General features: G+C 37.2%; 1 protein-coding gene across 4 annotated transcripts; it reads right to left on the reverse strand.

The window, feature by feature from the left end:
* Positions 1–523: 523 nt before the first annotated feature.
* Positions 524–18,333, reverse strand: LOC148852345 (NAD(P)-linked oxidoreductase superfamily protein). Of its 4 annotated transcripts, none has more exons than XM_088946488.1 (11): positions 18,140–18,333; positions 17,315–17,577; positions 16,724–16,815; positions 16,574–16,614; positions 16,247–16,411; positions 16,136–16,158; positions 15,957–16,028; positions 8,394–8,561; positions 6,931–7,013; positions 1,495–1,557; positions 524–998 (listed from the first exon to the last, which is right to left on the reverse strand). In XM_088946488.1, the coding sequence occupies exons 2-11, from the start codon at positions 17,523–17,525 to the stop codon at positions 813–815; spliced, it is 1,104 nt and encodes a 367-aa protein (XP_088802614.1). In that variant the 5' UTR covers positions 17,526–17,577; positions 18,140–18,333; the 3' UTR covers positions 524–812. The 4 variants fall into 4 exon arrangements, with proteins under 4 accessions (XP_088802614.1, XP_088802613.1, XP_088802612.1 ...); XM_088946487.1 differs by having other exon boundaries at positions 17,842–18,145; XM_088946486.1 differs by lacking the exon at positions 18,140–18,333 and adding an exon at positions 17,799–18,065.
* Positions 18,334–19,002: the final 669 nt, after the last annotated feature.

A 19,002-nucleotide genomic window follows, 5' to 3' on the forward strand; every position in this document is an offset into this window, starting at 1 on the left:
GTTAGGGGTCACGTCTCTGTGGTCATTCTAATGACCTCAACTTTTTTGAATAGAAGAAGCAAAGATTTGTGTCTGTTCATTTTTTATTAACATTTAAATGATTAATAAAAAGAATTAGATAACACTCAAAAGAAAATTGTATCTTTTCAAATGCCACTTAACGGTTGATTAACGGATTAACTAACGATAGGTACTGGATTAATACATTTTAGAAGTTTGGGTACTGAATTATCGGATTTTAAAGTTTGGACTTTGGAGACCAAATTGCATTAGGCCCAAATTACAGGATACTAGTAGAGAATTTTCCCTTTTTCCCTTTGAATATACACTTTGATCAGTTCCTTTAAGAGAATCATAAAAAAATATTGATAAGCTAGCATTTACTAAAAAAAGTAAAAACAATTAAAATTGATCATTATTCAAGTAATTAAAATGCCCATTGCACATTTTCTGTGTAGTTGACTTCTTCACCTCACATTAAGCTCTGAAAAGTGAAAACATATTTTCGCTGGAAACCTTTACATGCAGAATATCACTGTAAGCTCATTAATAATACAGTTGTGATCACATTACATTGAATGATTGAATAAAATAATAAATTGTCTATAAATTACAAGTGCCAATTCAATAATGTCGAGTTGGTCATAACGCATCCCTGTGATTGAAAAAGTCAGGCTCTCCACGTTGTGCCAGTGGGCCCTGTGTGCACCCAAGCACTGGCACAAACCACACTAACCCACTTACTAGGTCTAGTGTACAGCACCTCTTGCCCCTTTTGGGACTAAATCCACATCATCAATGCCAAAAAAGAGCTACAAGTACTCAACAGGAAACCCAATGGCAGGTTTTACTTCGGATGCCAACGATCGCAGCTCAACAATCTCCTCGTTGGTAAGTCGCCACCCAAGTGCACCTGCAAAATCCTTTGCTTGTTCCGCAGTTTTGGCTCCAGGGATGGGTATTACATTCTCTTGGGCAATTAGCCAGTTGAGAACCACCTGTAGGCCAATCATGCTACTTAGAAATCTTGCTTTATCTTTGATGAACTCCAAAGGATCTGCGACTAAAATACAAATACCATCTAATTGGATCCAACACTATAAGGACCCATTCAATGTTAATGGGTCCAATGGTTATTAGAGTCCAACTAGATGTTCTTCAACTGAATTGATTTTCTAATGCAAAAGGATCGAATAACAAAATAACAACTCAATGTCAATTCCAATCAATCCAAAGGCCTTGGATTAGGTAGTAACCAATAACAAGCATATCCATAGGCAAGGTGCATGAGCAAATACTTACCCCTATATCTATGCATTGAGGCGCACTTACAAATGCCCATTCTGGGAAAATTTTGAAGCTAGATCACTATTTGAAATATTATATAATGGCCCTTTTCTCTTGTTGTTTTAGCTTTTACTACTTTAAGGCAGCCACTTTGGAAACTTCAGAAATCCAAAATAAGTAATTATCTATCCAGTAAAGACAAAGAACCTGAGTGGGAGTCCTTCCATAGCTTTGCCCTATTTCCATGATTCTGTTCAACACAGGTTGTAACTGCACAACACAACAATTGATGTCAGATCTGGTGGTCATGGAAACAATATGCTAGAAATCTCACCCAACTCTTTTTCAAGAATACCTTAAGTTAAAAGGATGGAATGAGAAGAAAAAGGAAAAAAAAGTAGGAATTTTTGCAAAGAAAACAGGGATAATCTCTTGACAGCCTTCCCCTTTTTTTCAATATAATATAAGAGTTAATTACTTAAATTAGCTACTTAAATATACCCTGTAGTTTTAGAAAACTACTTATATATGCCTTCTAATCTAGCTCCACAAAACATAAACAGGCCCTCTGTTAATGAACTGCTTCTCTCTCTCTCTAGAGAGAAGGGAAGGAGGAAGGGAGAAAGAGAGGAGAAATAGGAAAGAAGACAGGCACTCCCTGCTCTCATTCAATGTTGTATGCAGTGGTGAAGAAGAAAAAGAAGAAGATGAGTGGCATGTTTTGAGAATTTAATGAACAGATGACAATTTTGTCCTTCTCTTACACTAAACATTTAAAAGTTCAACAAGGTATATCTAAGTAGTTTTTAAAACTACAGGGATAAGTAGTTTCTTCAAAGCTCAGGGTATATAAGTAATTAACTCTATAACAATATATATATATATATATATATATATATATATATATATATATATATATATATATATATATATATTATTCAAGGTTTAAAATATCGATACAGGCCAATATGCCGGTAGGGGCGTATCGGCCTGTACCGAAGCTCGCTCTCCCCTTTTTTTATCTTCAAAACTGGTTCAGAGGGGTCGGTTTAAGGCTAGCCAACCCCTGAACCAGGTCAGACCCCGATACAACCCCTGTAGGGCCATAGATAGATAGATAGATAGAAAATTAAGATAGCTCCCAATTACATCCAACATTTCCCCACAAGCTGATTTGTGGTGTCACACATGCCCAGATTTCTGGGGACAGAAATTAATTGTTACTTCCCTTCATCTTCTGTAAGATTGATCACCTGTTTATTTGATCCCATAAATTGCCTTCTTCAATCTGCCAAATATCTCTCATTGACGTAGGAGTAGAAATCTAGGTAAATGATCAAATGGAAACTTCTTCCTCAAAGTCATTATGTAGAAAGGCACTCTTGATATCAAATTGGTGAAGCTGTCAACTCAATAGTTGCTCAGCCTGATTAGGCAAACTTTCCAAATCACCCAAAAACCCTTAAAGATAGTAAGATACAAATTTGAAAATGCAGAAAAATCTGCCAAAAGTACACCTAGATTCTCCAAAAATATCAAATCCAAAATCAATTCAACCAGATCTCACGGCCAAACTCAAAAGGACACACTCTAAGAGTAAGGTGGTGGTGTGAGAAGTCTAATCTCTAAAGTTGAGAAGATGGAGAACTAGAGAAATTAGGGTTTCAAAGAGACAGTATCAGCCAGGGTGTTAAAAGTCCAAAATCTCCATGGTCATGCTCTTATCACCTGTGTCCTCGATCCCCATGGCCCACAGAGTGTGCACTGATACTACGTTGACCAAGCTCCTGGAATCGAGTAACATTCTTCATGCCTCATAGCCGTTAAGCCACCCAATGGCATACAATGTTCTGTTGTGGTTGGGATCCTCTGCCACCATATCCTTGAGGACAAATAGGAATGGCAACACGGCGGATTTGGAGCAGGGCACCACCCCCCATCCCCACCCATATCCAAAATCCCCTACCCCGTCCCTAGTGGCGGGGTGGGTTCGGGGTGGGCCACTCTTCCCTCGTTGGGGGCGGTGAATCCCCAAATTTTCCCCATCCCAAAGAAATTACCTAAAAAGACATTAAATTTTAGGGGTATTTTAGATATAGGATTATGGAAAATTTGGGGTATTTTAGAAATGTGATTATGGGATCTTAGGTTTTTTGGAATTTGAGGGAAATTCAAGGGTATTTTTAAAATTAATATTAAACCTACAAATATTTAAATAATTTACGACCAAATTCAAGGCGGGTTTGGGGAATTATATGCAAATCCCGTCCCCAATTCAGGGCAAAAATATTTTCCCCATCCTCACCCCATCCCCGTTTATAGGGAGAGGAAAACCCAACCCATTCAGGGCGGGGCATGGTGGGACCCCGGTTTTATAGGGAGAATTGCCATCCCTAAGGCCAAATGTGACAACCCCTAAGTGCTGTCCTACTCCATCCCTACAAATCTTTTCATGGCTCTAACCATCCTCTACCAAATACTCGAGAATAAACTTCTGGTAAAACAACTTCAAATGCTCATTCTGAAGAAACCTCATGGCCAGCAGGCTAGCAAGGCTAGGTTGAAGACCACCCACTCACCACATTGATACTGTTCGTGGGTCTTCATAAAGTCCTTAATTCATATAAACTCCTTGAAATACTTTTAGACAGTAGCAATCCATGACATAATGGGATACTGCCTAGTAGAACTCACAAAAACACTTCTTCTTCTCTTCCTTGGTGGGAGGCCAGGAAACAGGCAGTAACTTGTTCTTGTTGTCCTATAGTAGCTTATTCATAATCATGATCACCTTCCTTTCCCTGCAAAGAATGGTGGAGGAGGTGGTGCCCTTGGTGAATTCTATTTCCCATGGCACCCTCCTTTGCCAAGGGTTGGTGGCCTGCAACACGTGCCTTCAACCACATACACTTCCTCTTACTACAAGCTCTATCCACAGTCATCCCTTGGCAGCTTCAGGGACTAGGTAGTCTTTTCTGTGCACTCTCAAAGCCCCATAAAGTCCTGTAACTGTAGATTCTCAAGATTCACCCTATAGCACCTATTGGGAATTGCGTCTAAAGCTCTACACATACTCCAACAAGTCCACTCTGCTCTGCTTGACATTCCTTAGATCTACCATCTTTAGGAACCTCTCCATGACGAACCACTTTCTGAGAACTTCTCCACCAACTCCTCCCAGCACTAAATATTATTTGGTGCCAAGTTGAACCAAGTGTAAGCTAATCCAGTTAAGGTTTTGGAAAACTCCCTCACCTTGAGATCTCCATCTATGCAAAGGGGCCAAGTGCGTCTTCAAACTTGCTCACGTGCTCACAAGCATTGCCATTCTGGCCATCATACTATTACTGGGATGAGGGTGGATAGTAACCGGGATGATAGGGTTTCTACGCTACGATTGACAATAAGGCTTCTAGTAGATGTTGAAGTGAGATCTGCTAGATGAACAACTAATAACCAATTGGAGACAGTTCAGCAACTCTTCCCAGGATCGGTGTTGAATCTTCTCTCACCACTCTGATCCATATCTTGATCCCAGATACTTCAACCCTGGGACCAGAGAATTGTGTGCCAGACAGGGAGGTCATGGAGAAATGGGGTGTAAGGGGGCTGCAAGGCAGTACTGATGTTCTTGCTCCGCTGAGAGTGTGTGGGGCGACAGTGGGCTCTAGATCAAATTATTGCTGTACTGATGCTCTTGCTATGGACAACGACGCTATGGATCTAAGCTATGGTGATTGAAATCGTTCTTTTAACCAGCTAAAGAGATGGCCCTGCTTCTCCTACAGCTTTACAAACTTCAGGCTCTACGCCTCCTCCATCTTGTTGAGGTGCTCCACCATGCCATAGACTTAACCAAGTTGGCCAAATGATCGTTAAAAGTTTCCTCTACCATCTTGTTACTCATTAAGTGAGTGAGTAGGTGATTCCGATGGCTCCTCCAGCAACAGAGGTTGTGCTTCTTCCTAAATCATAGATCTCCTTGGTGGCACCCTTCTCCTTAAGATAAAAGCTGAACTAGAGATTCTTAATGTAAGGAGCTGGTGTGAACGGTCTAATCTCTGAAGTTGAGAAGACGGAGAACTAGAGAAATTAAGGTCTCAAAGAAGATGTTAAGGATTGGGGAAGAAAGGGTGTTAGAAGTCTCCCCTAAAGGGAAGGGCTCCCTTATTTATAGACAGAGAGACTGCATATGCATGCATGGAAGGAGAGATTCCAAAACATTCCCAAGGCGGTTAGGGCTCAGATCCCTATGCTGATTTGACAGGGACACGCATCAGGTCTTAAAGTGGGGACCAACTACCGACCTTTATAGGTTATCGTTATCACCCCTTAATGATCTCTCCATGTGTTATTCATAGAAAGCCCTAATGGATCACGTGTGCTGTATGGGAATTGCACATCTTGTGCCTGCAAACTTTATTTGTGTAAGTGATGTGCCATGGTCAATAGCTAGGTTCTTATCCACATTCCGTTATGAGCATCTATGGTCAGCCTATGAACCATATCTCACGATACTATTGTATTACAAGCCCGTCCTCTTGCACTAAGGTGGCACTCGGGTAGTGCTGAATCGACCACTGAATGCTGAAAACTTACTTTTTTAGTGTTCAGTGGTCGTTCGGCTAAACCTCCGTATGGAGCCACTGAACACTAAAACCTCCTCTGGATTTCTCAGATTTTGAGCTACCTCTGAGTGCATTCGGAGGTAGCACATGAAATATTCATTCCAGTGGTACCCTATTAAGAATTCATAAAAAAATACCCTGCATCTTAAATCATCCCAAGCCCAAGTCTAAAACCGTTTTTGCTTTTTAAATATTTTTATCATATTACTAAAAATATTTTAAATATCTTTACTTATTGTTATTATTATTCATTTATATTTACTTTTATTATTCCTTAATAATATTATATGATATTTTCTATATATATTTTAATTTTTTTATTATTGATATTTTATGTATCTCTTTTATTTTTACTGTTTTATTAGATTTATAATATTTTTTACTGTTTTACACTTCTTTACATTATTTTAACATTTATAAAGTTTCTACTACTTGGCCCACCTAAACATAGGCTTGCATATCTAATTCTAACAAATTGCTGATCGGATCTTCTTCTCCTCCCTCCAACCCTTGCATAGAAACTCTGTGTGTATTCTAATCTTCTTGCCACATTGGAAGGAATAGGGAAAATAAAAAAGTAATGAATAGGGAAAGAGCACTCTTAATAGGGGTGACTCTTCCTCCTTTGGATAAACATTTAGCCTTCCATGTTGCAACCTTTTTCTCCACTCTTTCAACTACTGGATCCTAACCTGATACCTTCTCGCCCAACCATGTAAAAATCTTCCCTACTCTGAAGACACAACAAATGACTTTTTGATCAAGTTGAGAGAAGAATTAAATGAGAAGATGTGAAAATATGAGAAAGGAAGAGTATAGTTTTGGGGAAGAAAGAAGAATAATCTCTTAACAGCCTACTCCCTTCTTTTATTAAATATAACATATGCAGTATAATTACCCTGCTATGGTATAGTACCATATATAACATTGAATAGCCACCAAAACCACCCAACACCTTATCACTGAGATATCTAGTGGGCTATTATAGAATAGAAAAAGACAGTAAACTTCTTACCCTGGTGAGGAAATCAGGAGTGTAAATTTGACCTCGAGGTCCAGAAGGTGGATTTTGTGGTGTGTATTTTCCAGTAAGAACACCTACAAGTTTGAGACGGTACATTCATAGAACAATGTTTATATGGTATTTCTGAATTCCCAACTAATAACTAACACTATTTGGAATTATTACAGACACATTGTGGAAAGAAAAAACCTTAACTGAATATTAGCTAACAAAAAGAATCATTACACAGACAAATGAAGATTTCATGGAAACTACAAGCTGTGAAGTACAGTCAAACAAACATCCATTAGTTTGTACAACATTTTGTAAAACAAGTAGTAAGCCTACTTTAATAACCTATTGGAAAAGGAAAACAGAGATGAGAGACCAGGATTCCATCCCTTAGAGAAAGGCAGTGTAACATTGCAGCATCAGTGTAAATCACAACGGAAATAGTATCATGATCATAAGATACCTATATGGTACAGTTATCTCCATCATTTTCAAGCTAGGTAGTAGGTATAATTTTTCAATACTTTCAATTTTCCATATTTCTCTAAGCCCTCCTCATCTATAAATTATTTTTAGTAATTTACTAAAACATATACCATTTACATATTTTAGAAGTGGTGCTGTAACAGCATATATCCTTCAGAAAAGTACAGTATATATACTACAGTGTCATATCAGATACCTGTTGCTTTTGAAATTGGTACACTATGCATGCACAACAACATGCTTGTGATGTACAAGAGGATGAAATTCCATCATACATACCACTGTGTACTGATCAACATGGATAACTTACATTATTGGCCATAGGTAAGAAATAAAAAAAAAAAAAAAAAGAAAAAAAACAGCAAAGATTGTGATGATCCTATTTCTTCCTCGTGATGTTTTGCTTTTATAGCTTGCATTCTCCTTTGGGTCACAATATTATGCTGGAATTTCAAACTTCACCAAGTACTCAATCAAACTCTAGAGCAATAAGAATGAATTATTTTGTCTATTTTGAGTTTAAAAATGTTTTAACTCGAATTCATATTTACAAATTCTATAGTACTGAATGTTTTGCAGTACAGCTACTTTGAAGCAGCATAGGCTGTTAACATTGCATAACCAAGCTGTGAATCTTCCACCTTGTATTCACAAATAGCAAAGCTGTACCTGTAGCAACCCATGCACAGTTCTCTTTATGTGCAATATTTAAAGCCAAATGTACAAGATTTACAGCTCAATAGTATTGCATAATGTGTTCTTGAAGCATGCTCTAAATTGATGATGTGTTGACACAATATGAAATTACAACTGAATAAATGCATGTATTTTCACCAAATGCAAGTATCATCATCAGCTAAGCCTTGTCCCAACTATATGGGTCATCTACATAAATCCTTTTTCACCATTCTGTTCTGTTCATTGCCATGCAGAAAGACAAATATAACAAAGTAAATATATCGTTTATGGAATAAGACCTTGGGCAATAGGAGAATATGCAATTAGAGTGATCCCCAACTCATCACAGGCAGCTTTTACACCATTCTCTTCTGGAGCCCTGTATATAAGGCTGTAATTTACCTGATTTGAAGCAAGTGGAATACCTCTGATCTTAAGCTGCTTGTAAGCATCTCGAAGACGCTTCTCTGTAAAACATAAGGTATGCAACATAGATTATTCAATGCCATACAAGGAGAAAGAATAGTCTATACATAACTAACAAACCAGTTTGTGGTCACCCCTAAAACAAATGAAAAGTTGAAAAGAAGCTGAACTAATCTGGAATAATGTTAGAAGAGAAGAAGAGGGAGGAAAATAATGTTGCAGCAGACAGGAAGAGAAAACTAACTTCCCCTAACTGCCACCCAACTTTTATTATAATATTAAACTTGTGCACAATGTCTGATATATTCCTTTTAAGTATGGCACTGTGGAGATGGTCCAACTGTCCAAGTTCTGGAGGTAGAGTGTAGGATGTTGGGAAGAAAAAGTCATCAAGAACAAGACTCGACTGGGAAGATGAATGTAGAACTCTAGGGAATAAAGGATGGAATGATACTAGAGTGAGAAAGCTCAACTGCTCAGACTGATAGAATAGTTGGAGCTGAAGGAACTCTAGGGTTAGGTCACTAGTGACAGAATGACTTCGAAAGTATTGAATGGCTCGAATAACCCCCTTTCACATCATGAACCCTACCATTTATAGCTCTTGTCGTCGGGATGTGATGCAAGGAGTGTATTCACTCTGATTCCCAAACCTGCAGACTCCTACCAAGTGTCATCTCAGGGGAGACAAAACCTGTCATACAAACAGCCTTTTCAGTTATTTACTCTCTAAACCGCAGCTTGCTTTATTTACTTTGTCTTATGTCCCATGAAGGATATCCGAGGTTCAGGTCTGAGTGTGAAGAGTGTCTAGAGCTGGCCTCTGCGGAGAAGTCCTCCTTAGACAAGTGTTATTAACCAGACGACCGTGGAAACTGTAGTCCTGCTACTACAGTTGGTCCGCAGCAATACTTCAGTATTATATAAGTCTACCCCCTTACGTTCCTAATAAAGTAACAAGCAAAAAAAGAAACAAAAGAAAGAAAAAAAAGACATTTGTATCCTGCCACCTAATACAATTAAGAAAATAAATAATTTCTAACGCTCCCCCTCATTCTTGAGCATAAATATCATAGAGCTCCAACTTGCTACAAATATGATTCATGCAAGTACAGCTTTAGTAAAGACATTAGCCAACTGATCTTCTGACTTCACATACAGGGTAACCACTTCTCCAATCTCCACTAGTAACCTTCTTTCTCACAAATGAAAATCTACTTCTACATGCTTGGTTCTTTCATGGAATACTAGTTCGGAAGAGATATGAACTGCAGCTTGGTTATCACAGAACAGCTTTATAGGTTTAAGAATCTCCACTCCAATTTCTTGTAACAAATGCTTCAACCAAAATAGCTCACCAGTGGTGTGAGCCATCACTTTGTATTTTGCTTCAACACTACTTCGGGCAACTACACTCTATTTCTTACTCTTCCAGGTAATTAAATTTCCACCAAGAAAAGTGCAATAGCTTGTAGTGGACTACCCATCTATTACTAATCATGCCCAATCTACATTTGAGTAACCTTCTAATACCAACTCTCCCCCTCTCTTATACAGCAAGCCTCTTTTCCCAGAGCACCTTTCAAATAATGTAGGGCTCTGACAATACCTTGCCAATAACTGGTTCTCAAGTTTTGCATAAAGCCATAAACTAGCTGATACTCCTATACTGAATGAAACTTCTGGTCTACTAATAGTAAGATAGTTAAGTTTTCCCACCAACTTCATATACTTTCCAGGATGGCTGGATCTTCCAAAAGTTCCCACTCACTATTAGTGATCCAGTGTTCAGGTAAATAGGGGTTTCAATTGGCTTAGCCCCTAGCAACCCTGTTTCTTCCAAAAAAATCCAGATACTTCCTATGTGAGAGAGAGATTCCCCACTTAGACCTTGCCACCTCAATCCCTAGGAATTACTTTAGCTATCCCAATTCCTTCGATTGGAACTTGTGCTGCAAGAACTGTTTTAATTCATTAATTCCACAAGTATCACTCCCTATAATAATGATATCACCAGCATATATTGCAAGAATAGTCATGCCAAAAGAAGTATTTCTACTGACAAATGAATGATCAACACTACACTAACATATACCAAACTCTTGAACCACACTATTAAACCACCTAAACCAGGCATGTGGCGATTGTTCCAAACCATAAATCGCTTTCTTTAAATTACACACTTTTGCTACCTCTCCCTAAGCAACATATCCAGGAGATTGCTCCATATAAACTTCTTCATGAAGCCCACCATGAAGAAAACATTTTTGATGTCAAACTGAAATAGAGACTAATCGAAGTGCATAACTAGAGAAATAATTACTCGTAGAGAGCCCATTTTGGCAACAGGAGAGGAAGTCTCAGTATAGTCAACCCCATACATCTGAGTGTACCCCTTTGCTACCAACCATGGCTGATGGCTTACACCAATCAACACTACTATCAAGGAGATACTTAACAGTGTAAACCCATTTACACCTTACTACTTGTTTGCTAAGGCAAGTAGGTGAACTCCCAAGCGTGGTTAGATCCAAGAGGATGAAACTCTTCATCTATTGCCTTCATCCAATCAAATGAGACAAAAGCTCCCCGGACAAAACAAGGAATAGACATAGAAGAAAAAAAGAGACACAAACTGCCTATAGGAAGGAGATTAGTGAGCAAATGAACATAACAAGAAATAGGGTGATCAATACAAGCAAACTTATCTAGGCATGTCAATGATACCCAAAAATTCGAGGCCTAATCCGACATCTAATCTAATTATCCTGGATTCAGATGATGTACTTATGTAATCTGATCGGATTTGGATTTTGCAATATGCATCCAATTAAAATCCAAATCCGATTATATTATAATATTTATTAATTTTAATATATAAATTTTATAAAATTATATTTAATATTATAAAAATATATATATTTTATATATTATATTATATGTGAATTTATATAATACATTCAATATATTATATTTAGATAGCTTATTACATAGAAAAGTTGAAAAGTAATTAACGTTTTAAGTCTTTTGTATTTTAAAAGATTAAAGTGGAGTCAGATTAAATCTAAATCTGATTCGAGTCTGCTCAAATTTGAATTCAAACCCAAGGTCTTCAAATCTAACTAGATTTTGGATTGGATTCGAGTGTAAGGTTTCAATGATCAGATAGGATTCAAATTTTGCTGAATTCAATCCAATTACAACCCTGCACTTATCACTCCAAAAGGAAATCGACTTCAGTACTCACAAGACCGTGGTCACACCGTTCGCACAGTCCCTTGCAGACTTGCATTGGGAATATCTCCCCATAAAAAAAAAAAGTATACAAGTATGGGGATATTCCCAATGAACAGTGTAAAAGGCTGTGCAAACGGTGTGATCATGGTCTTGTGAGCACTTAAGCCGATCTCCTCCAAAAGGGCAATGGGCAAGTCTATATTAGGTAGACCTAACGATGGTAAAGCTGATTATGGTTTGGTGAAAGTTGGAGTTGAAGGAAAAATTCCCCATGGTCCTGTAGTATACACTCTGTAAATGAGTGCTTGTTTACTAGCCTCAATAGTGGGAGTCAATGGGCCAATAGTTGTTAAAAAAACCTTTATAGTAGGAGGAATAAGCAATGGAAGAGGAGACAATGAAAACTCTACTACAAAGAAAAATGGTACATTCACAAAAAAGGATACATCAAGAAGGAAAAAGGACCAATGAAGTGAAGGACTATAACATTTATAACCTTTCTAGGTTCAAGAATATCCCAAAATACACACTTAAGAGCATAAAATTCAAGCTTATCCAAACAAGGACTAAATCAGTGAACAAAATAAACACAATAAAAAATACGAGGGTGAAGAGGAAAAGAAGGTAAAGAGGGAAAAGAAGGGAGAAAGGAGACTCACCACCAAGAACAAGCAAAGGCATATGATTTATGAGAAAGCAAGATGCAAGTATAGCATCACTCCAATAAGCTTTAGGAATGGACATCTGAATTAGAAGAGTTTGAGTTGTATCAAGTAAATGTTTATTTGTTGGGGAGTGTGTGAACAAGAAGACTAGTGGATAATTCCGTGAGGTGAGAATCAAAAAAACAACTGAAAGGGTCCTTAAAAATATTCCATTGCATTGTCAGAACAAAACATTTTAATAGAAAAGCCAAACTTAGTTTGAATATCAACATAGAAAGAATAAAAATATCAAACAACTCTAAATGCTTTTTCATTAAATAAAGACAAGTCATCCTTGGATAATCATCAATAAATGTAACAAAATATTTGAATCCACTATAAGAATCGACACGGCTAAGACCCCAGACATCTAAATAAAAAGTATAAATGGACTTCAGACTCTATTACTATCCCTAGGAACAAACAAAACTCTGATGTTTACTAAGCTGACATAACATGCACTGTAATTCTGTAATAAATGCTAAACTAGGAACAAGCTTCTTGAGAAATGGATGGCTCAATTAACAATGCCACCATAGAGGTGCAAGTGTTGTGTGTACCATGTAGAGGTTTTTGCAAACCACCACAATCCAGATAATACAAGCTTCCTACTCCATGTCATTCATTAATCATCTTCCCCGTCTTGAGATCCCAGAACATACAATGGGAAGGAAAGAATAAGACAGAGCAATTAATGGTTCTTGTTAATTTACTCGTAGACAACAAACTATAGAGAAACTTTGGAATATAAAACTAAGAGCAAAACCAAATATTAACTAAGCTTTATATTACGAAAACCTGAGTGGGGAGGTAAAGGGTAGGGAAAAGGAAACAAACTAGTATAGAGACCCAATGATGTGGTTTGAGGCTCCAAAGTCTATAACCCAAGATATAGAAGAAGCCAGAAAAGTTATACCTATTTTAGCAAGAGTGGTAGTGTTACCAGAATTAGACAAAGATAAACAAAGCTTTCCATACTCATCATGTCTGATAGATATCATCTTCTTTTCCTTCCCCAGCACCAGAAACAAAAAGGTCATCACTAATAACACAATGATCCTCTCTAGCCAATGCATGATTGGCCAATGTAGATGGTGGGCCACGCAAATCATAGAAAAAATTTATTGTATTCCCTTCATGTCCACAGTAACTACACTCACACTGTCACACATTGTACCATGTCCACCACCACCTCTACCCCTATAAGAGAGACGGGATGTCAATACTACCAAGAATCTAAGCATGCACTAGTTCAAATTCAGCTCTTAACCCAGACAAGAATCTAATCACATCTAGATGTTCTCTCTGTTCCTGTTGCACCTTCAAGTTTTCAAACAAGGAGTGATACAAATTTAGCTCCTTCCTGAGATTCTTCAAAGCTACATAATACTCTTCTACACTCTTGTTACCCTGTTAAAGAGTGAAATAAATAATATAGTTGATATATCCTTGTTACATTATTCTGTCTTGAATAGAGCTTGCTTTTCATGGTCCCAAATCTCTTTGGTAGTGCCTAGAAACTTAAGATTAACACTAATATCATTTTCCATACTATTACACAGCCATACCATAATCAGTGCATTATCTTTTGCACCCAATCATTGTACCCACCAGCTCCACTTTTTGGCTTGTCTTCTTTAATTCAGTTTCCCCTTGGCAATAAGAAACACTTCAACCAACTTTGACCCAGATACATAATTGAGGCCATTAAGTTTCGCCAAGGTCATTTGAAGTGTCATTAGTCTTGCTGTAACACTACAACAGAGTTAACTTCCTTATTTGATGAAGCCATAAGGCTGAAACTTCCCTTAGTCTCAAACCAACAACTAATCACCACCAAGGACCTACTAACACACTACACTACCAAGTGTTTGCAGCTTCTGGAAACTTCAAATTTCAATTTCTTGCAGTAAGAAAAACACAAAAATGGTTTCACACTTGAAATGCTAACCAATCATTTAAGCACATAAAAAACTCACTACCACACTATAATCAACCACCAAGCCATCACAAACAAGAGGGGGATGCATTCAACTAACCTGTTCTACTGTATTTACCCTCTCTGAACCACTGGAATGAGGTTCTCAGCAACCTAATGAAACAAAACACACAGCAACAACTGGAGGCATGATTACCCCCTAGACTGAAAAAACGACCAGTGCTTTTAAGTCTCCCCTTGATCATCCAATAAATAGTGAAGTTATGCTCAGTCCAAGAAGCTGTATGGTAACCAAAAGGGGTCCAAGTTTATCACATCAGCTCTGATATAATGTAACCTCCTCTAGAATAAATGAAGAGTTGAAGAAAAATAAAAGGAAAAGAGGCTGAACTGATCTGGGCGAAATATTAGAAGAGAAGATAAGAGAAGAAGAAGAAGAAGAAGAGGGAAGAAACCAAGGCTGCAACAGACAGGAAGAGAAAACTAACTCCACTGCCTCCCCACTTTTATCATGAGATTAAACGTGTGTGCAATGTCTGAAATACCCCTGCTTAAGTAACAAGTAAAACAGAAATAAAAGAAAGACAAAAAGACACTGGTACCCTGCTTCCTAATACAATTAAGAAAATAAATAGTTTCTAACACATATACTCTACAGATTCCTACAGGTTGACATGAAATAACAAGATATTTGCTCACAGACCAAAGAAAATAGCTTATGCATAATGTACATGTGATAAAAGAAGGGCAGTATTTCTGTCATTTGAAGATTAAGTACATCATAGGGTCATACCATCGGATGCTCAATAAAAATTCAGACAACCCAACAATAAAAACTCTAGATAAATGGCTACTATAGTCAGAAAAGTTGGTCCTGAATCCTGAATCTATATGTATACTTAAAGTTGCATCTTGCAGGTGGCCAGGCCCAAAAGTGATATTAACAGGATAGTGTAACAATGGGTGTAGAAATCCTGGGATTGTCCTTGCTATGGAGCAAAGGAACATTTTGACCAATGTTTTTAAAATGGACCCAGAAACAGAACTGCTTTTCCATCTGGGTGGTGGTTCAGCAGTTCAACCATCTTGGTGGGCCAACCCATGATATCATAAATTAAACACAAATATTAAAAAATATATAAAATAAAAAAAAACTATAAAAAAGTAAAAGAAATTTTATAGAAAAATTTGGGTATGTCTCATATTATAGTTCATCATATCAAACCAAAATAAATGTGATAAATAAGAACTACTGTCATTAATGATGGAAATAGATAAAAATTACAATAAAAAAAGAATAAGAGAATAAATGCCTAACCCTTGACCCGCTTACCAGGTCAAACGGCTCAGCAGTTCAACTGGACAGGTCACCAGAGATCATTGATGAGTCAACAGTGTTTTGCAAGTGAGCTGTTAGGGGATGAAACAGACTAGAAATCTGGCCAGGTGATGGATCAACCAGTCTGACAGGCAAGTTTTACGTGGGTTGAAAACATTGATTTTGACACATTAGGAACATATAGAAAGAAGACCTATGGCTCTAAGTAGGAAATCACCATTGTAATTTGAAACACCCACAGCCTTAACAAGTCCCTGCTCAACAGCATCTCCAAGCCCATCAATATAACCTGAAATGATATTCGTATTAACTGCATGTAAGCTTCTTGAAAAGGTATTAAGGAATTAAAAAGTCAATGTTTGTAACCATGTTAGCTCATTTATTGAATGCTCCAACCTTCATTTCCCCAGATTCCAGGCCTGGATTATCACAATTATCTTAATCAGACACTAGTTTTCACAGAAAAATTTAGAAATGCTAGCAATTATATGCCCATGCAGAACAGACCAGTGGAGCTGGTAGAGGTCCACGGAAGAAAGTCCAAGGCGACACAGAGAATCCTTAAGAGCTGCAACAACACTACCACGACCCAACCTCCATGGCAGAGCAGCAAACTTGGTCGCAACAGCTACCTCTAATTCTGGAACTTTTGCCTTCCTTTCCTTAATGAACCTTAACAGAAACAGGTATAAATTTACCAATTTAGAATCCTCAATTTTTAACATATGGAACACATTAGGATTCTCTATTCATAAAAGTTTCAGATGAGATACTTAAACAAAATCAGGAACAAGCTCCATAGAAAAATAATTGGCTCTGCTATTGAATCATTACCTTCCAAGTAGAGTTTCAGAATTTATTGCACCAAAAGACAACTGCATGCAAAGAGGATGTGCATTTGATCCCAGTTAATACTTTTCCCCAATCAATGGAACATAAAAGGAGAAAACAGAAAAAAAAAAAAAGGAAAATCTATCGTCTCACCCTTGAGCCATAAACTTCAGCTGTATCAAATAGAGTTATACCACAATCTATACTGGCATTGAAAGCAGAATTTGCTGCCTTCAGCTTCCTATCTGCCATTACCAAAAGATAAAACAATATATTAAAAATCTACAGAATTCTTTTAGTAACAAGTCTACAAATAAAAATAAATACATAAACCTAGAAATAAATCACATAAATCAGCAAACTTATTAACCCCCCCCCCCAATAAAAGATGTAAAACCTCATATAAATCCAAACTTAGTAACACATATGCAGATGAACCATTATAAATTTATAATCAACAACAAGTAAAGCAAATAAAAGGAAAAACTTCCACTCTATAAGTTTCCGGGATAGTTCACTAGATAATCAATGACCCATTAACAGATTAACCAATGCAACCATTGACACAAGGTTGAACCTTATCAATATTTGGAAGAACAATCAATGATTCGAATTGTTCATTCTTTCAAACAAGACTACTTCCTTAAAGCACTGTAATTTTCAATACGAAACTCCGAGGAATTAGTTGATTCTAAATTTCAAGAATAAACTAATAAACATATAGTTTTTGTTTTCAAACCGTACCATCCCATTCGAAATTATTCCAGTAGGAGGTGTCGCCCCATGACCAAGCTCCAATTCCCAGCTTTGTGACCTTCAAGTCGGAACCTCCCAACTTTACTTTATCTTCTTGTGTTTTCAAGGAAGCGAACTCCTCAGAAGCAACGGCTCTTATTCTCTGAACCCTTCTTTGATGAAACAGAGAAAAACTCGCTGTGCTCACTTGCAAAGCCATGAACCCTTTTTAAAAAAATCCGAATGAAACTAATCACACTGATGACTGAACCCTGAAAACCAAATACGAGATTCGAGGTTTGAGAAATTGAGGAATTACGCAAAATTCGACAGAAATCAAAAGAGAGACAAAAGGTCGGATTATTTGATGATTACAAAACCAAGACTTGGCCTTTCCAGTTCCTACATTTAAGGACTCAGAAAATCAAAGAATTTAAAATTGGGATTTTGAATAAGTGCAATTCAAAACCCAGGAACGATGACTTGTGTGAACCTGAGCCTCTCGGATGTTTAAAGGTTGTGAGTAGACGACATACTGAAAGATGGAGTGGGATTCTGGGAGCGTATGAAATGTGATTGAGATTTGAGATGGAAAGATTACAAAACTAAGACTTGGCCTTTCCAGTTCCTACATTTAAGGACTCAGAAAATCAAAGAATTTAAAATTGGGATTTTGAATAAGTGCAATTCAAAACCCAGGAACGATGACTTGTGTGAACCTGAGCCTCTCGGATGTTTAAAGGTTGTGAGTAGACGACATACTGAAAGATGGAGTGGGATTCTGGGAGCGTATGAAATGTGATTGAGATTTGAGATGGAAGGAATATGTCTGACCTTCGCGCCAAAGGTGTGAACCCCACAAGAAAAAATTTGGGTCCTACCATGTCGTAGCTACTTCCGCTTTTCACGGTGCATGACAAAAAGCCACGGAGTTTTATTTCGTCCTCCAACCACTGGCTCATACGGAAACTTCTATTTTAAGATGAGATACGAAGTAAGAAACTTCTATTTTTAGTAAATTAAAACCCTCTACTTTTAATTGTAAGAAACTAAGAAGTAAGAAATCTCAAAATTAGACATGTTTGGTTGCAAGGTAAAATTCTGACCTATTTTTGTAAGACAAGATACGAAGCACCAAAATAAAACTAAACAAAAATTTGTATTTTTTACATTTGCGCTCTTGTACATTTGTACTAATGAAAATAATTTTGCACTACAACCAAACACAGCCTAAAATCCATCCATCAGTTAGTTAAACATTATATAGTGCCAAAAATACCTTTTTCACATGGACATCAAATAATATATTCAAAATTTCTAACGATGGCATTCTTTAGTGATCATTTGACTCCATAGAATGATCTTGAAAATACACGAGAAGGGTATGTTTGATATTATGTAATATTTAACTAACAGATGGACCCCAAGTGTCTATTTTTAAAAGTTCAGGGTACTCAAGTAATGCAATTGAATGTTCAGGGAATCTATCACTACCCCCAACTCCCTAAAGTACATGGTACCTATCTATAATTTATCCTATTTTTTTGGGTAAATATTTTACAAATTAAATCTATATCATTTAAGAATTTGTACATAGGAATGTACGAGGTTTCAATATTTGGAATCTAACAATAAAGTTATATTATCTTTCCATGGTTTGCCCTTAATGTTTGTTATATTTACTTACACATAGAAAT

This window comes from Nelumbo lutea, chromosome 5, assembly GCF_056320005.1.
Source record: "Nelumbo lutea isolate HS-2025 chromosome 5, American lotus-T2T, whole genome shotgun sequence".
Taxonomy (NCBI): domain Eukaryota; kingdom Viridiplantae; phylum Streptophyta; class Magnoliopsida; order Proteales; family Nelumbonaceae; genus Nelumbo; species Nelumbo lutea.

Coding starts and splice junctions, on each gene's coding strand:
- LOC148852345 (XM_088946488.1), bottom strand. CDS start 17,525: ATGGCTTTGCAAGTGAGCACAGCGAGTTTTTCTCTGTTTCATCAAAGA. Junction 16,816..17,314: donor GAATAATTTCGAATGGGATG/GTACGGTTTGAA, acceptor TGGTAATGGCAG/ATAGGAAGCTGAAGGCAGCA. Junction 16,159..16,246: donor GACCTCTACCAGCTCCACTG/GTCTGTTCTGCA, acceptor GTGATAATCCAG/GCCTGGAATCTGGGGAAATG.